At 44.9% G+C, this 24,768-nt stretch overlaps 1 protein-coding gene across 3 annotated transcripts in view; it reads right to left on the bottom strand.

Moving 5' to 3' along the window:
* The window catches only part of ARHGAP32 (Rho GTPase activating protein 32), a 1,522,959-nt gene that overhangs the window by 145,310 nt on the left and 1,352,881 nt on the right, over positions 1-24,768 (bottom strand). For 2 of the 3 annotated variants that reach the window (XM_078681981.1, XM_078681983.1), the window contains 2 exons: positions 9,935-10,089; positions 8,007-8,081 (listed from right to left, as the gene is read on the bottom strand). In XM_078681981.1, coding sequence (XP_078538107.1) covers positions 8,007-8,081; positions 9,935-10,089 — 230 coding nt within the window. The remainder of the gene's footprint in view (positions 1-8,006; positions 8,082-9,934; positions 10,090-24,768) is intronic. The other variant, XM_078681982.1, reaches the window with a different exon arrangement.

Raw genomic sequence — 24,768 nt, 5'->3', positions numbered from 1 at the left:
AGCAAATAACACAGAAGGGCGTCTATGCCAAGTGCTGGTATAAAATAAAGAGAGATAAGTCCGGTTCATTTAACTCATACTTATGGAAGGAGATGATCAGGAAAAACGACTGTCCTGTTATGGTCTACCTTCAGCCAGGAATAAGGTTGCTTGCTTTACAGGATTTGTGGAAATCCGGTCTTCCTTATAACAGCTTTAAGGCTTTGGTAAAAAAAAAAAAGAAATCGGTAAAGATTGTTTCCCTTGAAGAAGATAAAACAGACCTAAACAGGAGGACTCACAGCTGGTTTGTGATTCAGAGCTATTCGAGATTTACACCACAGCCATATCTAGGTACAAGCTTCTCGAGAATTATGAAGGAAAGCCTTTTAGCGATGATGCTGGGAATCTTATCCACAAAACCGCACTTACCACTGTGGAAAAGCACACCTCCAACTAACCACTGCAGATTATGTGGCGACAACAACAAGGAAGTTTTACACTATTGTGTGTTTGTAAGCGTTTAGATCTGGAACGAAGACAGCTTTTAAAGCTGCGCCTGAATGAAAATCAGATACGAACATGCAGACAGGCTGTGAAGGCTTGCTTTGATGTACGACTAGCTTGCAGCTTTGTTCGTTTCATGAACATAGTAAAATCTAAATTAATCCTGGCAGCATCCCAACAAACTGGCTAGCAACCCAGGCCCATTGACTGCTGGTTACTTACGGGTACATATTCACTTTTGAATTACCAACTTTAGACTCAACATTAACCTGGTCAGGATTTTTTAACCAAATTTACAGACATCTGAATTGAGGCGAACTCCTAGGAGGATGGTCCCCAAGTTGACATTGTGCGCCTAATATTACACATATAGTAATTTTATCTTCTGTACTATATGTTAGTTTTATATTCTTTGTATTTTATGAAATGACTGTAATTTTTATGGGAAAAATAAGTGTTGTTTTACTTTATATAAGTGTTTTATTATGCAGCTGATTGCTAAGATTTTTATTAATCAAGCAATAAAAATGTACTTACTTACATTTAGCATTATGACGTTATCATTTTGACAGTACTTCTAGCCAATATGGCTGGCAAAAAACATAGATGCCTCGGAAGGAATATGCTACTTACCAGTATTCATCTGTTCTTGGCATAGAGGGCTGCAGAGTGGTACATTTATGAATAGATCGCCATCTGGTGTTGGGCTCGGATGATTGCACTTTGTTTTTCTTCTGGAGAAGTCTTTGTCGTCATAGATGACTCCTCCTCTCGGTGTTAGTGCGCATGGGCATCGGCTCCATCCTTAGATTGTTTTGCCATAGTAGGGTTAGATGGAGTAGTGTAGTATAGTACATAAAGATATGCCCATGTAAGTGTATCTAAATAAGATAATGTTGGGACAGACACAGGTTTCCGGGGAGGCTGGGAGGGCATGTACCACTCTGCAGCCCTCTATGCCAAGAACAGATGCATACTGGTAAGTAGCATATTCCGTTCGAGGCATATGGGCTGCAGATGGTACATTTATGAATAGATTGTAAAGCAGTTACCTCCCTAGCGGTGGTCACCAGTGTCTGTCGCAACTGTTTGAAATAAAGTTTTTAATACAACTTGGCCCACTCTGGCTTGTTGTGCAGCCTGTACATCAACACAGTAGTGTTTTGTGAATGTATGTGGTGTAGACCAAGTTGCTGCTCTACATATGTCATCTAGGGGAATGTTCCCTAAGAATGCCATAGATGCTCCTAGTTTTCGTGTAGAATGAGCTCTAGGAGGAACAGTTAATGTTCTCTTTGCTTTAATGTAACATATTTGTATACATCTTACAATCCATCTAGCGATGCCTGCTTTAGAGATAGGATTGCCCTTATGTGTTGGGGAAAATGCTACAAATAGTTGTTTAGTTTTCCTGAAGTTTTGTGTTCTTTCTATGTAGTACAAAATGGCTCTTTTGACATCTAGTGTATGTAAAGCCCTTTCTGCCACCGTCTGTGGCTTTGGAAAGAAGACTGGTAATTCCACTGGCTGATTGATGTGGAATGCTGAAATTACTTTAGGCAAGAACTTTGGGTTTGTTCTAAGAACCACTTTATTCTGGTGTAACTGTAGGAATGGTTCTTGTATTGTCAATGCCTGTAATTCACTTACTCTCCTGAGTGAGGTAATGGCTATAAGGAAAGCCACCTTCCATGTAAGGAATTGTATTTCGCACTTATGCATAGGTTCGAAGGGTGGCCCCATTAGTCTGGTGAGTACTACGTTGAGGTTCCAGACTGGGGAAGGTGGTAGTCTTGGTGGAATGACTCTTTTAAGGCCTTCCATGAATGCTTTTATCGCTGGTACTCTGAACAGCGATATGTGTTGCCTGTTTTGTAGGTACGCTGCTATAGCTGCTAGATGTACTCTGATAGATGTGTACGCTAGATTACATTGCTGTAAGTGTAATAAGTAGCAAATAATCTCCTTTGTTGATACGTCCAGAGGGTTGATATTGTTATTAGTACAGTGTATAGCAAACCTCTTCCACTTAGCTGCATAACATGCTCTGGTGGTTGGACGTCTCGCTTGTTTAATTATCTCCATGCAATTTGGGGGTAGATCTAAGTACCCAAATTCTAGGATTTCAGGAGCCAGATCGCTAAGTTCAATTGAGTTGGATCTGGGTGCATTATTTCTCCATGGTTCTGTGTAAGATGCATGGGTAGAATTCGTAACTTTTGATGTGGCACTTGTGAGAGTTGCAGGAGCGTGGTGAACCACGGCTGTCTTGCCCACGTGGGTGCTACTAGTATCATGGTCATTGAATGTTGTTGCAGCTTCCTGACCACTAATGGAATTAGTGGGAGAGGGGGAAAAGCGTATGCAAATTTGTTGGACCAATTTATCCATAACGCATTGCCCTGCGACAGGTGATGTGGATACCTGGACGCGAAGCTTTGGCATTTTGCGTTCTGATGAGTGGCAAAGAGGTCTATCTCTGGTTGTCCCCATCTTTGGAAGAATGGCTGCAGTATTTGGTGGTGCAATGCCCATTCGTGTATTTGTTCCGACTGTCTGCTTAAGATGTCTGCTATCTGGTTTTGGACTCCTGGTAGGTGTTCGGCTAACAGATAGATGTTTTGAGGAATGGCCCATCTCCAAATTTCCTGTGCTAGTCTGGATAGTTGGAGAGAGTGCGTTCCCCCCTGTTTTTGAATATAATACATTGCTGTCATGTTGTCTGTTCTGATCAGGACTGCTTTGTTGGTAACATGTATCTGGAAGGCTTTCAATGCTAGAAACACTGCTAGTAGTTCTAGATGATTGATGTGCAGTGTTCTTTCCTGCACACTCCACCTACCTTGTACTGTGTATTTGTCCATATGTGCTCCCCATCCGGTGAGCGATGCGTCTGCTGTTATTGTGACCTGTGGAATTGGTTCTAGGAACGACCGCCCCGTGGTAATGTTTGTTATGTTCCACCACTTCAGAGAGCGGTGTGTGCGGTCGTCTACCAACACCAGATCTGTAATCTGCCCTTGAGCCTGATTCCACTGTGTCGCTAAGCATTCTTGTAGCGACGCATTTGTAGTTTGGCATATGGTATTAGCAGTATGCAGGATGACATCATGCCTAATAGCTGCATGAACACTCTTGCTGTTAGTGAGTGTTGTGGCTGAAATCTTTGAATGATTGTAAGCATTGTTTGGATTCTGACTGGGTTGGGGTACACTTTGGCTTTTTCTGTGTCTATAGTAGCCCCCAGATATTGTTGAACCTTGTTTGGTTGTAGGTGTGACTTTGTGTAGTTCACCGTGAACCCTAGCTGGTGTAGTACCTGAATTGTCTTTTGTGTGTTTTGAAGACATTCCTCTTGTGACCTGGCCTTTATTAGCCAGTCGTCCAAGTATGGGAAGACATGAATTTGTTGTCTTCTTAGGTGAGCTGCTACCACTGCCAGGCATTTTGTGAACACCCTTGGTGCCGTTGTGACACCAAACGGAAGGACTTTGAACTGATAATGTTGTCCTTCTACCACAAACCTGAGGTATTTCCTGTGGGCTTTGTGAATAGGGATATGAAAGTAAGCGTCTTTTAGATCCAGTGTAGAAAGAAAGTCCCCTTTCTTCAGTAAAGGAAGTACTTGTTGGAGCGTGACCATGTGGAAATGTTCCGAATTTATGTATGCGTTGAGAGGTCTTAGGTCCAGTATTGGCCTTAGAGACCCGTCCTTTTTGGGAATTAGGAAGTATAGGGAGTATACTCCTGTTCCTTGTTGGTGCTGTGGAACCTTCTCTATGGCATGCTTTTCTAGCAGTGATAGTACTTCTTGTTTTAACAGTGCCAGGTGATCTTGTTTCATTGGACGCTGTTTGGGGGGGATGTTTGGTGGGTAGCTGTGAGTTCTAGGCAATAACCATGTTGGATAATTTGTCTTACCCACCTGTCTGATGTGATGTTTTCCCAGACAGGTAGGAACTGTGATAGGCGTCCCCGACCGGTGTTATATGGTCTGGGGGGAGCTGTATGAAGTCACTGTTTTGGGGTTGGAGAGTTGCGGTTGTTGTTGTTTCCGCGACCTCTACCCTTGTTGTTGTTACCCCTGTAGCCACCTCTAGAATTACCTCTGGGTGATGTAGGTGTAAAAGAGGTTTGCTGCTGGCTTGTACCTGTATTTTTGGATCCTCCTCTATAGGTGGATCTACGAAAGGAACCTCTTTGTGTCGGCTGTTGCAATGCTCCCATTGATTTAGCCGTTTCGGTATCCTTCTTCATCTTTTCTAGGGCCTCATCTGTCCCTGTGCCGAAAAGTGTTTTCCCATCAAAAGGTTGGTTCAGTAACGATGTTTGTACCTCTTGTTTGAACCCTGATACTCTGAGCCATGCATGTCTCCTTAACATGATGCTTGTGTTTGTAGACCTTGCTGCAGTTTCTGCCGCGTCTAGGGCGCACTTTATCGAAGTGTTAGTAATTAACTTCCCTTCTTGTATGAGTTGATCTGCCCTCTTCTGATGTTCTTTAGGGAGATGTGTGATGAGTTTTTCTAACTCATCATAATGCGCTCTGTCATACCTTGCAAGTAGTGCTTGCGTATTAGCTATGCGCCAACTGTTTGCCGCTTGAGATGCTACTCTCTTGCCAGAGGCATCTATTAGTTTAGACTCTTTGTCAGGAGGTGGAGCTTCTCCTGTAGATAAAGAGTTTGCTCTCTTACGAGCGTTTGTGACCACTAGTGAGTGTAGAGGAATTTGCCCTTTAATGTATATTGGGTCTTTTGGAGCTGCCCTATATTTTTTATTGATTCTTGGGTTCAATACCCTAGCCCTCACTGGGTCTTTGAATATCTCTGATGTATGACTGAGAAGGCCCTTAAGCATTGGTAGTGTTCCTGATGTTCTTTGTGCAGTAGGTAGTGTTTCTAATAAGAAATCCTGTATTTGAGGTTCTGCATGTAGTTCTACCTTATGATATGTTGCTGCTCTATTAATGAGTTGTGCAAACCCAGTATTGTCATCAGGAGGTGAAGGTTTTGAGGGATACAATTCAGGGTCGGTATCATTATCTGACCCTACATTATACTCTTCCCATGGGTCTGCCTCCTCTGGGATTGTGTCTTCATCATCCCCAGGATGTTCCCCCTCCCCTGTGTCACTCTCTACATCTGTTGTAGGTGTAGATGGTCGTGTGGGAGGAATATTTGGCCTATTGTGAGGAAGAGGAGAAGATGGTGTGTGTCTAGGTTTGGGAGAAGAGGGAGGAGTTGTATTCGTCCCCATTGTTCTCTTCTTCGGATGAGTCTTGTCGTCCGAATGTTCATTCTTCCTCTTTTTAGGTAGCTCTGTGACTACCTTGCCAGTCTTTGGGTCAATAAACAGAGTCTTTTGTTTAGGATCAGTCCCGTGTTCCTGTGTCGGTACCGCAGTTTTAGGGTCCGAAAGGTGTTTTTTCTTTTGAATGTCCATTTGTATTTTCAGTGCCGAGATTTTATTCGGATCCGATTTCTTCGGTATCGAAGATGTCCCCGGTGTCGAGGGTGTTTTCGACGCCGAAGCGTGCTTCGGTGTCGACATGGACTGCTTAGACTTCGAGCTTTCCTTGACTTGGTGCTTCGGTGTCGATGTGGTCCGTTTATCGGAACCGGAACCACTATGATGGGAGACCGAGTGTTTCGGTTTCTGTTTCGTTGCCGGGCTCGAAGGCGGGGCGTTGGAAACTTTTTTCGGTTGTCTGACCGGGCTCGAAGGCGGGGTCGATACCGTGGGGGGTCTGTTTTTTGGTAAAGGGACGTCGTCACTCACGGTTTGTTGGACGTCGATTTCCTCGACGTCAGACTCGTCCGCTTCAGACCCCGCCTCGTCGGCCTCTTCTTCCTCCTCTTCTGGGTGCTGGTCCTCGAACAGCTCCGGGATTGCTTGTGACTGCATTCTCGATACCTCGTGTCTTCGGGCTCGACGGTTTCTAATCGTCGACTTTGAAGAGAACGCTGCACAGGCCTCACAGTCCCTGGATTCGTGTTCAGGGGACAAGCAGAGGTTGCACACCTCGTGTAGGTCCTTGTGTGGGAACTTAGCACCACACGTTGGACATTTTTTGAATGGAGTCCTTTCCATGGACCCCGGGCTGGACTACGTCGAGTTTCTCGTAGTCGTCGTCCTTCGAACCGCGTCGGTATGGAGTAAAGTCGCGTTCGATAACGATACCGTCGATTTGGAAAGGAATACGCGCCGGTTATAACCTTCTTTGTTGAAGTCGGTCCGGAGCGCTTCGATCCTCATCCGAACCCGATGGCGGAAAAAAACAATCTAAGGATGGAGCCGATGCCCATGCGCACTAACACCGAGAGGAGGAGTCATCTATGACGACAAAGACTTCTCCAGAAGAAAAACAAAGTGCAATCATCCGAGCCCAACACCAGATGGCGATCTATTCATAAATGTACCATCTGCAGCCCATATGCCTCGAACACACAATGTCTTGTGTCACCTCTTTAACTAATGTAATTAGATGCCACCACATTGCATCAGGATGGCACACATAACTGTTCTCTAAATCCAAAGACAGTAGCTAGAGTCTATCTCTGAAGGACAATGAGAAAAGTATCTTGGGCTTTCGGAATGAAGGTCAAACACTTGAATATGCATAACAGACCCACAATCTGAAATGACCGAGGTCAAAAGGAACAATTCCTTATTATTAACATGTAACATCACCTGTTTAAATGTACTGTATCCAAGCTGGAAAAAAACTACAGAGAACTCACATTTGTTACTTAGGCCATATTACGAGTTTGGATGGTTTCCAATGGAACCGTCACTGCGGTGGTGTCAGGAAGATCCCCAAGCCCATGGCGAGTCTGCATGCCTGACTATGACTTTAATCCAGGGCGGGTGGCCGATTCGGCGGTGATCTCACAGCGGCAGGTGTGTTAGGCTCAAAGTAGAGCCTCAACAGCATACTGCCATAGTGAAAGCGCCCGCAGCACATTCCTACACGGAGTGGCATGCACCATGACGTGCATTCAACAATGTGCAGGAACGATGGTACAATTCCTGGGGAGCCACAATATGTCCCCCAAATGCACTCCCAGGACAAGAGTCGGATGGGGGCCCTATTAGTCCCCCTTACTTGCGGGTCCATCACTCTTTCCAGGCGGGATCCCCAGCATGAAAAAGGCGGCGGATATGCAGGTCGTAGTATGCTCGGCTATGCCGGCTTCAGCACCGCAAGCATATTCAAACCTTTTATAGACTGCGGGTGCAGAGGGTTCCTGGATCCTGGCAGAGGTAGCAGTCTTGTGGTGGTCCCACTGCCACACTCGTAATACGGCAGACGGGTGGTGGGGGTCGGTTGGACCGCCAACACAAGTACAGCAGTCCCAGGACTGCTGTACTCTTAATAGGGCCCGTAATGTTCTGGTAAGAAATTTCTCTAGTCACTAAAGGATGTTTCCTCATTAGTAAGCTATGTGAATTCAAATTTAAGTATGTTTCTGCGATCAATTAGAAATAAGGAAAAAATTAGCAACTCTTCCACTTACCGTCCATTGCATGCACAGAGCTGAGGGATTCCTCACTTTTAGCTGAACGCAATGTTCCTGAGTCTCCTCTTCCACCTGAGAAAAGAAACCAATATGTTTATATGATGACATAGGTGGGAACTACGGCAAAAATAAGATAATATGAAATACACCCCCACAAGTCGAAGGGTATGGAGCTTACTGCCATGATTTATTTTTAATGCAATTCGACAAGTTACAATTGGAATGGCCTTCTAATTCCTAGTGACAAAGAACTTGCTTGGGTGCTTAAAGGTTTGTAGTAGAAAAGACGAGTGTAGAATAGGAAAGAACAAACCATTAATAATGGCTGAAACAATACTTTTCTGAAGGGTGGTGAATAGAAAAACCACGGAGGGACTGTCATATATTATTTCCAAACCTTTCTAAAGAGGAAAAAGTGATTGGCAAACAATTAGGCAGGAGATGAGTAATAAGCGCCCTTCAACCGCTTCATACTCTGAAGCAATCTAATTGGCTCTTATGTCCTAAAACACTCTAAATTACAGCAACTGAAATAACAAACCGTATTCAGTTTGGCCACTCATCTTTGCATCAATGTATACTGACTGAAATTCCTAACTTCTCTTGCTCCTTTATGCCTGGAAAGCCTGCAACCATGTGACCAACACAGCCTTTCAAGTTATTTCACATCAGTTTTTCAAATTGTCTACACTTTATATAGACATTTGTGGTGAAATACCGAGAAATAACTCCAAAATGTTCTACAACTCACAGAATGAAAAAGGGTGCCCATTACTATCTTGAAACATATGTACAGCAGAAGCTGCAGAACGAATCACTGTTGGGGCAGTTGCTTTTGCTTTTGAGTTGATGGGGGAGCAGACGGGGAGGACGGAATGTGTGTAGTAGGAATCAGTTGTGGCTTTCATCCAGAGAATGGCAACTTAAAAGACATTTGACTGACATTCTCGGGACATCATATTTATAAAAACAAATCTCTTTACTTTAAAACTATTCCTTCGTTTTTCTAAGCGTCGCAAAATAGGTGTACTTGAGTTTGGTAGTAGCTGGATAGTGGATACTCATTTTCTCCAAACACTCGAGTGAGAGCCTCAACCATACCTAGTCGGTGAAAATCACAGCTGAATGGAATCTATTGTCCGGGGCTGCTTTCAGTCCACAAACCAGGGCTGCTGTTTAGGCTTGGGCATAGGCAAATCCTTTTAAAAGCTCACTCGGGGAAAAATAAATCCTCATTTCCAAGCATTGAATATATATGTATGTAGGGGATTATATATGAGAACATAGTTTCAAGAAACTGAGAGCTGTATTTTAGTAGGGGTTCGAAGATAACTTAAAATGTAAATCAAGTATAATTTTCTTTAGATTTTACAAATACACTTATTTGTAATTTGAAGCACATGGTGCTTTATCTAGAATAGCACGATTTTTGGTGGAGTGCCAAAACAGCTTTAGAACCCAAAACTCCACGAATCTACATAAGCATCTTATCCATTGCACTATATTTCTTACCACATTCAGGTGTCATGAAACTAGCTTATAGTGATGACCTCTGCAGAGAACACACTTGTATGGTCCTTGTGTAGGGGGTGTGGGAGAGGCAATGTCCAGTTGTGAAGGATGGTCACAAATGGCTTGAAAATTCTGTAACTCACAAAGGGCAAAACTATTAGTGAAAAGGGGGGTCATATTGGAGCTGATAGTCGTTCTTGTTAGCACTTTAAGGGGACAAACAAGACCCAGGAAGTCCTTTACCAAAACGTTTGCTTCTACTTAAGAACATCCGCCATATTTACCGAAGTGGTTTGATTCAGCCGTGGTAGGGTTTTTCCGTTATGCAATCTATGGGTGTCCCTGCTAATCTCACTTCAGCATCTATTAATAGCCCTGTGCACGTTAATTTCTTTGCTTGAACGGATGCCCACCTGCCAAAACCATAGCCTTCATTTCTGTGGGCTCACTTGGATTGCGTTGCAGCTTTCTCTTGGAGACGGAGGTGGAAGACGAGGACTTCCCCAGGTTAAAGAAGGACCGCCAGCTGCCGACAGGAGACTTCTTCATCTTGTTCGGTGGCCTTTTCCTGCAGAAGACGAAAGAATACATGGATTACAAAATCTAAATTGACTTTGGAGTAGCCAAGTACTGTCCGATTGCTTTGGTGGTACAATATGTGAAAACCTATTTGGCAACTGAATGTGACAAACTGCCTTACAAATGAAAGAATTCCACACTTGTCAATTTACGCCGAAGTACTGCTGTGTTTTAATTGAATATCTCAGGAAAAACATAATAAAAATATAGAACCTGACATTCCCTTTATCTGCCCTACTGACACTCATATATATCATGTTAAGTGTGTTTCTAGGATACCCTTGCGGCATGAATATATATTTCAACTGCCCCCCCCCCATGTCCAGAGGCCATTTAAATTTGTTTTGTACTTTTCGATAGGTAATAACTCTTCCTGGTGCTGCATGTGCAGGCAAGGAGTTTGTAGGTACCCAATACCTTCAGGGTACTGCCGAATGAGGATGCAGTGCTCTTTGACAAGCCTCCATACTAATGCGGGTCACCTCATTAGGGACATAATACACATATGGATGGATCTGGGACCTGGGTCCCTAGCCCATCCAGGGTGAGGGTCCAATGAAGGTTGAGCAGGTGGCTGTCACTACAGCAGGAGGTATTACAGTTCCCAGGCCTCCAAAACCCTAATCAGGAGCTCAACCCAATTGTCCCTGTAAGTAGAAGGATAGGAGAGGGGAAGGGTGAGGAGCAGTCCAGCTTCTTAAACGCCCTACCACAACGCAGTACTCCCCCATAACAAGACAGCAAAAACAAAAGTGAACCAGGAGGTGGGGATTAGAGGGGCACGGACTTGGTTGGCCGAGGATTTCTGATTGGTCTAAGAGAAAATCCAATACGCACCAATCTCTCTCTTTGGATCACATTTGTATATACATATATTCATTATACAGTGGCAGTTGCCACTGTGTAGTTATAGTTGGGTCAGAGTTGCATAAGAAGAGTGTTTTTTCCCCGCAAATGACGTGGGTGCTGTTTGATGAATTTTGACGAAACTTTCCAAGTACAAAGTTTAACCACCCCAACTCTTTCCTGGAAATGTTTCGTGTTAATCGGTCAAGAAAAAGGGGGGTCCCTAAACATTGATTTCCATTTTTAATTTCCATATGACATGTTGGGTAGCAATTCACAAAAATAAGCTGAGTTAAATTACACCACATTTGGTAAAAATGCAGAACTTAACATAGAAAGCGTGCTTTTTGTGATTTAGTTTGAAGTAATTCAGCTGTTTTTGAGAGTTCTCTGTTTAAGGAGATGCTCAGGGTGATCATGAAAGAGACACAAGAAGAAAATGTAAGCATCTTGTTCATCGCTTGTAGTGCTGTAGATTCACATGCTCTGCATACTTCTGCCATCTATTGCTACGCTCGGACGAGTGCAACTTGTTTTTCTTCAAAGACGTCTTTCACGTCACGAGGTAAGGTGACTCGTCACATTACTATATATCCTGGTAAAATGCATGAGCATTGGCTGATTGTTACTACTGCGCGGATGGTGAGGTTGAAATGGAGCAAAATAAATAAAAGAAAATGATCATACAAAGGGTAACAAAGTCAACTCCAATGCTTCCAGGGAAAAAGGGTGGGTGCATGTGAATTTATTTATTTATTTTGGAATTTTGTAAAGCGCTTAGTTACGCTCACCGGCGTGTCCCTGCGCTGAGAATGCTTAAGTGAGAGAGTGGAGGAGCTAGGGCAGTGCTAGACGAAGATGTGTTTTGAGGGCTCTGCAGAATTTGGCCTCAGAAGGTTCAAGGCGTAAATCAGTTGGCAATAAGTTCCAATTCTTGGCTGCAAGAAATCGGAACGATCTGCCCCCCATGCGGGCTCTGCGGATTTTGGGGACTGTGACCAGGCCCGTGTCAGAAGATCTAAGCATCCGCTCTGGTCTGTAGGGGGTAATAAGACCGTTAAGGGGGGCGGGTGCTCTGCCTCCCAGAATACGCTGGCATTCGCAGAGGGCCTTGTATTTGATCCTTTTGCGGATTGGCAGCCAGTGAAGGGACTTTAAGGCAGCTTTGGAGGAAGTTCGCCTCGGGAGCCTTAACACCAACCGGGCTGTCGCATTCTGCAATACCTGGAGACGGTTAAGACTGCTGACCGTACTGCCCAGGTAAAGGAGGTTGGCATAGTCGAGTCTTGATGTTACCAGGGCATGCACAAGGGTCTGTCTGTCTCCAACAGGGAGCATGTCAAGGACCTTACGTAAGGTTTTGAGTATTCCAAAACACATTCCCACTACCCGATTGATCTGGGGCGCAAACGATAGTTCGGAGTCAAATAGTACCCCTAGGTTTTTGGCCTGATGAGATGGCACAGGCGGGGGGCCCAGACAGTCTGGCCACCATGCTGAGGACCACACAGATGGACCCCTCCCCACCACGAGCACCTCAGTCTTGGAGCCATTCAACTTCAGGCAGTTGTTAGACATCCAGGAGGCTAGCTCCTGCATACAGGCACTGAAGTTGGCGGCCGCAGTACCGGGCGCTCGTGATAGGGAGATGGCCAGCTGCGTGTTGTCTGCGTAAGATACAAGTTGGATATCATATCTCTCCACGATAGTGGCTACAGGAGAGGCATACAGGTTGAACAGGGTGGGGCTAAGGGCAGAGCCCTGGGGAACCCCTTGATCAAGATAGAAGAGCCTGGAATAGTGTTCAACCTGTCTAACCTGAAAGCCTCTTTCCGTCAGAAAGGATTTAACCAACTAAGTGCCCTCCCATTAATTCCACCCTTGTTAAGACACTGTAGCAAGATGGAATGTGCTACAGTGTCAAAGGCGGCACTAAGGTCAAGCAAGATGAGTGCCATAGTTTGACCCTCATCAACTCCTTGCCTGATGGTCTCAGTGGCCAGAAGTAGCGCAGACTCCGTGGAGTGGCGAGGACGAAATCCAAACTGCGTAGAATGGAGGAGATTGGATTCATCCACAAAGGTCATAAGTTGGGAATTGACCACCTTTTCTGCCACCATGGCCATGTAAGGGAGAAGGGAAATGGGTCTCAAATTGTCCATCCTCTCCCAACTAAGGTTTGATTTTTTTGAAGCGGAAGTACAATTGCTTGCTTCCATTTTTTGGGTACAATGCAGGTCTTAAAAGAGATGTCAAGAACATCTCTAATATATGGTTCTAGGGTTTCGATGCTTTCTCCGAGGAGTTTCGGCGATGCAGGATCACAAGGGGACCCGGATTTAATCGAGCGGCAAATCCGCTGCAGCTCATTAGAGGATGGAACAACAAAATTACCTAACCTATTAGTGCCTTCGTCTAGATTAGGGAGTTCCCTGAACTCAGTTGCCTTTTCCTTACCCCCTGTAAAAGCAGAGTAGATGTTAGCCACTTTATCAGCGAAGTAGGTGGCAATACGATTACAGGACTCGATTGAGCTCGGGGAAGGGTCGACAGAGGAGCTACACATGGAGATTTCCTTATAGATTTTAAATAGCTCCTTAGTGGAGTTATGGGCTTCTCCAATCCTGCCTGAAAAGTAATTAGTTTTAGCGCGTCTGATTAAATTGTGATATTCCCTGCGTCTGCCTATGTATTTCAGTTTGGCTTGGTCTAGATATGCCACCCTCCATTGTCTTTCAAGTTTCTTACATTCCGCTTTGACAAGGCGGAGTTCATTGTTAAACCAAGGGGCCGATTTCTGGGGTCTACTATAGTTTTTTTTTTGACAGAGTGGAGCTGTAGCGTCCAGGGCCGTGATAATGCGTTCATCAAGTCTGTCAGATGCTGTAACAGCATCTTCCCCACCTGGTCTGCCACCTTTAGTAAGGGCCGAATCAAATTTCGCTTTAGAGAATGTAGTCCATTTCCGACTCAGGTATTTGGTACTATAAGGTTTTAGGGTATTCGTTACAGGGGCAGTTAATGTAAATGGAACTACAAAGTGGTCAGACCATAGCACAGGGATAGGAGACTGGATTTTTACACCATCCCAGTTGGCAAATATAGGATCCAACAAATGGCCCTTTAAGTGGGTGGGGGCTTTAGATTCAGTGGATAGTTGGAGGGATAGGAGTTGCTGGTGGAAGTCAGTAACTGCTTTATCAGCTAGGTTCTCTAAGTGGATGTTGAGATCACCTAGAAGCAGAAACTTATCCCTGCGTAGGGCAGTTTCCGTGATGCCATCAGTCAGATATGTAGTGAACTGGGTAAAGGGGTCCGGGGGACGATAGATTAATAAGCCGTTCACCATATTCCCCGTATTAGCCTTGATGGAGAAGGCTCCTATCTCGCCTTCGGCTATGGGGAAGGGATCAAGTTGACAAGTCAGTGGCTGTTTGAAAATTATTGCTATCCCCCCACCTCTTCCTCCAACCCTGTCCAAATGGACCATACTGTATTCCGCAGGGAGAGAAGCAGCTATGTCCGGCCCAGAATTGGAGTCCAACCAGGTTTCTGTGAGAAACAATAGATCGAGTTTCATGTCTACTAATAGATCATAAATATCCAGGCTGTGTTTCCTCATGGATCTAGTGTTAAGTAACCCACATGTAAGCCTGGTATGCTCCGCCCTGGGAAGGGGTCTGGTCAACCACGTATATTGACAGACTTTGCAGCTATTGGTATCCTCTGCATTGAGACTGTGAAAATAGTCTTTAGCAAGGCCGGGACACAGGTCCCGTAGTTGTTGAGAATTCCAACATACTCTAGACTCGTTTTGACCAGGGGGTCTGGCCCCTGTCCCCGGCCGTTCGCGGACGGGCTTGCCTTTGGCGCGCCCGCTGCGCGGACGGGGAGGTGTAATCTTTTTATTGAGTGGGAGGCGGGTGGGAAGCGTCCAACTACTGGACCGCAGCCCTATTCCTTCCCCCAAGATGGCGACCCTCGTAGCCTGCCGGCGTCAGCCCCTAAATCGGCTGCACCGGTCAGGAAATGGGATCGAGGGGCCTCGGAACAACGTGAGTCTTGCCCCGAGGGGAGCGTTGTGCAGCACTATTTGCCACAAACAGATGCTTACAGGGAAAGAAAAATATTTCCGTTCGTGCTATGTGTAGCTGCAAATACACATGCTCTACATAGACTATAAAGCGGTTCTTCTGTAAGTGGTGGCCAGTCAGGAGTTGTTGCAGAGGACTCAAAGTGCATGTAGAACAGCCTGGCAACTGTTAGCCTGTTGTAGCGAGCTAGCACATCCACACAGTAATGTCTGGAGAAGGTGTGTGCGGTGGACCAAGTAGCTTGCTTACATATATCAGCTATAGGGATGTTACCTAGGAAAGCTAGGAATGCCCCCTTTTTGCAGGTAGAATGGGGTGTGGGTGGGACAGACAATCACCTCTCTGCTTTATGTTAACAGGTGTGAATGCATTTGACCAACCATAAGGCTATGCCCGCATTGGAGAGGGCTAGAGGGCATGGCCTTTGCGTGGTTTTTAAGAAAGCGACAAAAATCTTTTGTTTTTTGAGGGTGGGTTTTCTTCCATCAATGTAACACATGGGGGTCCTCTAAACATTTAATGTGGAAGGGCCCTCACAGCTACAGAATGCGGGTGTGGGAAGAACACCAGGAGTTTGATCGTTTCATTGAAATAGAAGGAAGATACTACCGTAGGGATACATTTTTAATTTATTCTAAGGATGAACTTATTGTTGTGCACCTGAAATAAAAGGTTCCTGTAAGGAGAGTTCTTAAAGCTCGCTGACTTGTCTGAGAGTGGTTATGGCTATTACGAGGGCTACCTTCCAAGACAGAAACTGCAGTGGGCACAAATAGAGGGGTTTGAAAGGTGGGCCCATGAGTCGTGTGAGAATGAGCAGAGGGGGCCCTGGGTGGAAAGATCTGTAAATGTCCTTCCATGAAGAACCTTGATAAAAGGGACCCTGAACAGTGAAGAGTGTTCCTTACAGTGAAGGTAGACAGTAACTGCAGCTAAGAGAAGTCTGAGAAATGCGTAGGCAAAGCCTGCCATTTGTAAATGGAGCAAGTAACAGACTATGTCCTGGACTGTTGGCTTGAGTGGGTCAATAGAACTAGGGCAGGTGTGTCTATCCAGTCAATTGTAAGCTGCCAGTAGATCCCAGACATCTTCAGAGTAGATCACAGCCTTGAGTTCATACTTAAATAAGCACAAAGCACACATTTTTATTTTAAAGTTAAGGAAGGCTTTGCTTACTTTACATTATCATCCTGAGACTGCAGATAGTCCTTTTAACTCATGTTCGAGTGAGAACAAAACTAGGTTTCTGGATGCTTCAAATAGGAGAAAATTAAGATTGAAAAGTTACCTTAATAATTACCTGTTCATTTTAATTTTCTCCCATTTCAAAGTGTCGCATTTAGAAGCAGCAGGCCTTTTGCTCCCAGTGGCCAGTAGATTCGGCCATATTTATAACTGAAAAATAGTATTTTTTTTAAAATGCGCGAAATTTAAACTGAAGAAAACTTCTTCTATGAAACATTAAGTCTTAGGGCCAGATGTACGACCATTTATTGCGGTCGCAAAGGGGCATTTGGCCCGTTTGCGACCACAAGAAACAAATGCACAATGTACTAACCCTATTTTGCTTGTCACTAATCTATTAGCGACTCGCAAAATAGGGTTGGCGACCCGCTAATAGAAAGGGGAGTGCCAAGGGCGTCCCTTCCAAATAGCCAGTGCAAATGCCATGTGTGAGTGTTTTGCGACCTCAAAAAAATCAGTTTACCACCTCCTTCAAGTAGGTGGTAAACCATTCTCAAACGGGCGAGGGGTCTCCAGGGGCCCCTTCCCCTTTGTGAATGAGTGTGCAAATATTTTTCAAGAGCAGGCAAAAATGAAACAAAAGTTTCATTTTTCTTTTATTAAATGCAGCCCGTTTTCCTTTAAGGAAAACGGGCTGCATTTCAAAAAATGAAAACTCCTTTATTGACAAAGCAGTCCCAGACATGGTGGTCTGCTGACCCCAGCAGGCCACCATCCCTAGGAGTGCTAGCCATTCCTAATTGGGTCGCAATTTGTGACAGCCTCACTAATATTCATGAGGCATGCAATTTGCGACCCCATTGAGAATCACAAACAGTGTCTGAGACACTATGGTAGATTGAATTTTGTGACTCGCAATTAGTTGGATTTTGCAAGTCGCAAAATTCAATGGTCGTACGTCTGGCCCCAAGTGTCTTTTTCTACTTTCAGTTAAGCCAATTACATCAAAATGTTTTACTAAGCATTGTTCTTCACTTAAAATTCCTCCCATTTAAACAGATGTATTTTTCTTGAATAAATATGAAACCATATCAACAGGTCACTGGGAGCAAGGTGTCTAGTGTTTCTAAACGTGACATTTGGAATGGGGAGAATATTGAAATGATGAGGTTTATGGAATCCATATAACAAAGTTAACTTTTCTTTGAAATTTTCCTTTCACAGTGCCATACTTATGGGCCAAATACAGCCATTATTTTAGGTGGGAGAAATTTTAAGTGCAGAAAAATGTTCCATATTATGAATATTCTTGTAGAACATTTTCATGCACTTTATATTTTATGTTTTTGTTATACATGGAGCACTGCCACATATGGCTATATGTCCAGTGCCACAACTAAATATGACACATGTATATGAAATGAAATACCAGTATTTGTAAAGCTCACAGCTACCTCCGAAATGGTGTCCCGGCGCTGGGGGCCCTCAGGAAGATTAAGCAAGCTATTGCCCAGAGTCACATGGTGCTGGTCTGAACTACCACCGGTGCCGGGGATCGAACCGTGAGCCCCAGATTCCAGCGTCAGTCGCCTGGCCGCTGCGCCACACCTCTTCCACATATATCCCATTCATATGCACACATGTTCATACATTCCCAAAGACCACACTCTCACTGACACAAATAGTAACCCTGTCATAGTGCCCCATGTCGAAGTATTTTATTCAAACCATAGTATCTGGCTCTATGGACATTAGACTTTATGTTGGGACGTGGGGGCGTCTGGTAACAATGCATGAGTTCCTTAACCTTCAGTAGGTCTTGAGGATTTTCACTGATCAAAAGTAGCTCTCACTACAGAAAAGGTCGGAGACCCATGGCCTAGGGAGATAGTAGTGGACACATCTTTTCCATAGCAGGCCCACACTGAATCTACGGGCCTCCTTGTGCATGGTCATACACTCAGGAAGCAGACGGAGGTAGCCAAACTCTATGACTTCAGGAGCAAACTCATGAGATTGAGCTATCTGGGATTTGGGTGCCTGACTGTGGCATGGTTCTGGGTTAGAAGGTCTGCCCCGTTGGGCAGATTCTTGTGGAGTGTCAAGGAGCGGTCGAAAAGGGTGGTGAAGAAAGATTGCCTGGCTCTCCTGGGAGCCACCGGATGTGAGTGTGGGATATTTGCCGAAGCCTCCGAATCACGAATGGAAGGAGTGAGAGAGGCAGAAAAGCATATTCAAATGTCTCTGACCAGTTCATATGTACTGCATTGACCATGGATTGAGGGTGTGGGAACTGGAGACGTAGTTTGGGCATTGGGCATTTTCAGCGGTGGCAAGGAGGTCTATGTTGGGAAACCCCCAACAACAGAAATAAGAGTAGGATTTGTAGGTGGAGTTCCCACTCATGGACTTGTTGCTGTATCCTTCAGAGCTGGTCTGCAAAGTCATTGTCCACTTCCAGCAAGTACTCGCCAGTAGATGGGACTATGTGTTGGAGGGACTACCGTCAAATGCTCTGAGCCAATGATGACAACTGTGGTAAGCATTGCCCTGTTTCAATTGTACATTGCTGTCATGCTGTCTGTGCGGATGAGGACCAATTGGGACCTGAGTACTTGGCGAACAAATTTATTCCTTATGTTCCCATCCGTGCCCTTAGATCCAGTGACCAATTGTTACTAAATGTTCCCAAGATCACTAAAACCAGGTTGGGTGGTAGAGCCTTATCTGTCGTGGGTCCCAAATTATGGAACTCACTTCCGTTGTCATTAAGGCAATGTAATGACCACCGTCAATTTAGAAAACATTTAAAAACATTTCTGTTTGGTTCATTTTAATTGTTTCCTTGCTCACAGTATTTTAATGATCTGCTCCTTTTTTAGTTCTGTACCGGCAGTTACAGCGCGGAGATACTCCCTTGGGAGTTTATTCAGAGCGCTATATAAGCCTATAAATAAATAAATAAATAAATGTGGCAGGAGAAGGCTTTGAGGGCAAAGTGGATGGCCAGTAGCTCTATGTGGTTGATGTGGAGGCCCAGTTGGGATGGTGCCCATATGTACCAAATGGTCAGGTCCTGTCTATGTGCACCCCACCTGGTTAGGGAAGTGTCCGAAGTGATGGTCACTCGTGGAACTGGGTCAAGAAAAGCCCAGCCATGCAACAGATTGTTGTTGTTCCACAACTGTAGAGAGTGATGGGTTCTCGCCTGAATCAACACTAGGACTTCCCAATGACCCCCTACTTGTGACCATTGTGAAGCTAGGCACTCCTGCAGCAGAAGTATTTGTAATAAGGCATGGGGAACAATGAAAATGCAGGAGGTCATCATGCCTAGGAGGCACATGACCCTAATGACCGTTATTTGGTGATATTTGATATTTTATGAAACGCGACTTATGCCCGAAGGCATCTTGGCGCTAGCGTCTATGCTAAAGAAAAGAAAAACACTTGAAATAGAGAGTATTGGTGTCTACATAGAGAGTGTGAATAGCCAGGTTTTGAGCCACTCCCTAAAAAATCAGGAAGTTTGATTGGCTTTTTAAGTGCCAGGGAAGCGTATTCCAGTTTGCAGGTGGAATGTACAAAACTGATCTGACTGGAAAGCTTGGACCCGTGCTTGGCTGGGATAGGCTTTTAAAGTGACTGACTTGAGGACTTTCCATAAGAAGGGCTGAACCTGAAGGGGCTGAAGGTGGGACTTTACTGTGTTGATGATGAACCCTAGATTGTGCATTAGGTCTTTGGCTGTCTGAGTATGAGACAAACACTGGCGCTCGTTTGGGCTCTTAATCAGCCAATCATCAAAGTAAGGAAAAATGTGGACACAGGTCCTACGGAGATGGGCAGCTACCACGGCAAGGCAATTTGTGAACACCCTGGGGGCCATAGTGACCAGGATGGTAGCACTTGGAACTGAAAATGGTAGCCACTTAACACAAACTGGATGTAACAACGATGTGTAGGGTGGACCAGCATGTGAAATTAGGCATCTTTCAGGTCAAGAGTGGTTATAAAGTTGCCTTGTAGTTAAGGTCGGACTGGCCGTACCAGGCATTGGGTGTTTCCCCTGGAGGCTGGAAGAGTGTGGGGCAGGTTTTGTTACTGGGGGCTGGTTTTGTAGCAGTTTTAAAAGCACCTGCTGTACAGTTCCTTTTACATCCAGCAGTTTTCAGGCAACAATAAAAGTGTCAAGATAACTCTGGTGATTAATGTACCTGATTAAGGCAGATGGGAGTTTTGTCTAGTGGCAGTTTTGACTCCTCTAAGGAAGCTCAGAGAGTTAATATGCCTGCTGCAAAGAAAGCGTATTAGGCAGATCACAAAACAGTATTTCATGTGTATAGCTCAGTGAGTTTCTGCTCTAGTCAAGAGATCCTTTTGTTACTGTACAGTTCATAAATTACAATCGTAATCTAGCACAGTAAGCTCTGAACTGCCATCAATGAGCTGCACGCAAACTGCATGGTGCATGTTACAGAGTAATGTTTTTCCCAGTTTGTCATTATCCTAATGTTGCTAAAAAAGGGTTTGTTTCGGTAGGAATTAATTATTATTAGCATAGCCAACTCTAACCACTGTGTTACATCCTGAATCCTGTGTTTGTGCTTCTCCAGACAAAGCACTCTTAAAAAAAATGGCTATCAGTATGGATGACATGTGAATCCCATACCTTGTAATCCCCTGTGTCTAATGTAACATATTCTATATACTGGATTATACTCGAATGATTCATTGTCTACAGCTGCGGCCCATTCAGATAAGAAGGGGGGGGGGACCGAGTGGGGGGATTTCGATGGACCATGATAGTGGAAAATGAATTCTTTATTTACGTTTCCCTCATCATCGTTTGTCACAGTTTGGCCCAGGCGGCTCGCTTAGCTGCTCTGCCTTTTCCTCTGCCCAGGGAGTTATTATCCCTGTAGCTTTCCCTTGAAAATCCCTGTGAAATGGTCTGCTGCAGCCTCTGAAAGAAGGTAGTGGCTTCAGGGAGATGATCTATCCATCCCCCCTCTGCTGGGACCTCCAAAAGAACCCCAGGCAAGAAGATGTCTGGAAAGCCCCCACAGCCTTGCCCTTTTTTAGGTCGAGTCTGAGTCAGCATGCATGTGCTGCTCTGCGAGACTTGCTGTAGTGTAGTATGGAAGAGAAGCCCGCCCATATTTTTCATTGGCTTGTGTCTTTGTCCTTCGTAAATGCTGGCTTCTGATTCAGTAATTGGCTTGTTAGTCCTTTCTTAGTACAGCCTTGTCTTCATTTGTAACCTCCCATGGCTACTGGCCCCTTTACTTCGGTTGTTACATGGTACATCTTTTTAGTCTGTAAGCACTACTTTCTTTAATGTGTTTCTTCTACTGCAGGTATGACAGGCTTTCCTACAACATTCAGTGTGCGATACGCACTTTAATTTTACAAGCAGCTCGTCACTTGTTTAAGATATGCATGAGGCCGCGCATGATCACGGTGCACGCTTAACTTAATATGAACGGGCGCTACACATGATGTCTTTTGCACGGTGCTCATTTTTTTTTAATTAGTTCCCCCTTAAGGACTGGGTGTAAAACGGTAAGGGTTAGTAGCCTGAAATGACACTATTAACAGCGTGTGATGCGCGGTTTCATTTTACAAGCAGTCCTTCACTTGTTTAATAAATGTATGATCACGGCGCCTGCTTAATTTAATACGCAAGGGTGCCGCGTGACACAGCAATGGGAGAGGCTGACTACTTGCTGCAGAGAAGGGCTAGAACTGGAGCAGAAGTGCAGCAAACTGTGTCTGCCAATGAAAAGATAGCGGCCCAAAGCGCATCTGAAGAAACTAAACCAGGAGTGCTGACATCAGCTCCTGTGCCTCGTATGCTGACATGTAAAGCAGACTACGAAAGGAAGTGCTCTCCCAACCAGGGCTGGGCAGCCAGTAAACTACAAGCAAGCAGGATGCAGTTTTATTCACTGACGGCCGTTAGTGTGAAACTAAAAACGCTGAAAATAAAATAAAATGACTGAAGGGAGCGCTAGAATCTGCTGGGGCAGTGAAGGAATGTTTTGATTAAAATAAAGAGTAAGCAGACCCATAAATAAACCCGGACCTGCTCTTCTCGTGACCCTGCTGCAGGACTTTTTTTCAGCCAGACAGCGTGCAATATGGGCGGAAAGCATAACTGTGGAGAGTCATTTCAAAACCAGCTGAAGCAGTGCACGCAAAAGAAACTCATTAAAGACAGAGATGACAGAGCTGCCGACTTTAGAACTAGGGAACCAGGTCCGAGTCTCGGCATTGGCTCAACATCATGCGATTCTGGGCAAATCACTTAAATCCCTGTGTCTATGAAAAAATGAATGTGTCCCTGTGTAACCTAACTGGTGTTCATGTAAAGTGCTCCAATACCTCCGTGTCGAGTTTGCGCTATACAAAACTGCAACAAAAAAAACACACCTCCGGGCCAAAGGTTTCCACATGGCATTGCAAACTCCAGAGCAGGTGGGGCACGGGGGAAGATGCCAGGGAGTTGCCTGGTATACCCCACCCCACCCCTCCCCCCAAAGAGGGCTTGAGTTGTTAAAAAATATTTATTTATTGTCATTTATAGAATCCTCAATAAATAAAAGTACTTGCTGATTCATCCCTGCTGGAATTTATCCCTGTAATAGCATAGCAAGGTTGCAATAGATCCTATGCACAAGAGAAAAATGGGCCTTCTTCTGACAGTTTGGAAGTAAAAGCCATCAATGTTTGGAGTTGAGTGGGTCACTCACGCCCCAGCACTATCGATAGCTACACTACTGTATACCTTTTAAAGTAGTTTACACAAGTTTCTCAAAAGAAGGTAGTGACCCCAGGGATCTATTCAAGCTGTGTAAAGACCTGATGTAACAAACATTTGCAATGCAATAAGTCTCGAAATTACGCAAGTTTGAGCTATTGGCATTGTAAATGACAATGCCTTTTATTTATGTTTTGGTTTTTAAAACATAACTAAAAGGCATTGTCATTTACAATGCCAATAGCTTAAACTTGAGTAAATGCAAGACAGATTGCATTGCAAATGCATGTTTTATTTTTTAGAGCATCTGGTCAACATGTGGTCCATTGAAATACTCGGTAGAATCAATGTGGACCAGCCCACTATGTGTTGGAATATTCACTGATATTCTTGGTCACTTGTGACGGTGGCCTTCTGACTGGACCCATTCGGTCTTGTTAATAAACCCCTCACACACCAACCTGGTTGGTGTCATGCTTCAGCATCGGGTCCAACCAGGCAGCCGAATGCCGCCTGGTTGTGCTTCCACGCCTGACTACAGAGGAGCAGGTGTCGTGCAACAGTGTGATGTGGATGAAGGTGAGTTTTAAAAGATACCTCTGGGAATCCTTACCTATTGTTTTATTCTTGGCGGCCCAGGGTATTGATAAAAAAATATGTGATGCAACTACAATTAGAAAAATTATTACTATGAGTTGGTTTATCTGGTCTACATGTTTCAGTCCCTTCTGGAAAAAGTAGGCGGGACTTTCTTCAGGACCATGAGAAGTGAAGTGAGTGGCAAAATGTGGTGCCACGGGTGAAATTTGTCCTACACACGCGCTAAGGTGTGTGGAAAAAAGTGAATAGTAAAATCAGTGTCTATATACTTACAGAGACTTGACAATTGCGAGAAAAAACATCGCTATAACTTTCTGTTCCAGTAATTCAGGGCGCGGGGGAGAGGCACTCCTGTTTCCGATTTGTTTGGAGAGTGTCCTCTGCGGTGATACCTATTGGGGGTCCCTCGGCGTCCCGGCCTTTGAAATACTCACCATTAAAGGGCAGGTTCAGCAGAGGCTGCTGAACTTCTGGCTTGAAAGCAAGAGACATGCTTTTAAGCCAGTGCCTGATGAGGATACTGGAACTGATGCCAAAGGTCAGTGTTCCCAGGTGTGTTAACTTCATCCCACGGATCATACTGGGGAACTGGGCCTCATAGGGATCCAGTGGGCAAGTTGGACTGCCTTCCCCAAGAGATTATTGTGGGGAACCCTCTGGTGATCGAAATAGAGGGATACCCAGTTTGAGGTGAAGCTGGGAGAGGAGAAGGGGGAGAGGAAGGGAGAGGAGAAGGGGGAGAGGAAGGAAGAGGAGGAGGAGAAGAAGAGCAAAGAGGAGGAGGATGGGGACTAGGAAGTATAGGGCTAGTACACTGATCATGGTATATTTTAGCCTTGGCCGGTGGTTCAGGATCCAGGGCAAGAACCTCCTCAAAAGTCAATTTCCTCTTATGAAGGATAGTGGCCTGAGCCTTTTGTAGATGCTGGGTGTGGATCCTGCCTGTTTGCCAATGGATGAGGATCCATGTCTGCCTGGAGTTGAGCACCTCCTGTAGAGTGTGCAAGATGGACTGCTCCTGGTCCTCGCATGCAGGGATGGACGGGGCTTTAGGCACTGGGCATTTCAGCACGAAAACAGTTTTTGGAGTTGCTGGAGTCGACTGAGGTTTTAACGCCAAGGAAACCTTCAGCCCAGAGAAGGGCATTGAGGGTGTTTTTGGTGCCGGCAACTGAAGCAG

Source organism: Lissotriton helveticus, chromosome 3_1 (assembly GCF_964261635.1).
Source record: "Lissotriton helveticus chromosome 3_1, aLisHel1.1, whole genome shotgun sequence".
Taxonomy (NCBI): Eukaryota; Metazoa; Chordata; class Amphibia; order Caudata; family Salamandridae; genus Lissotriton; species Lissotriton helveticus.
Note: the sequence above shows the minus strand (reverse complement) of the source record. Positions and strands in the feature narration are given on the sequence as shown.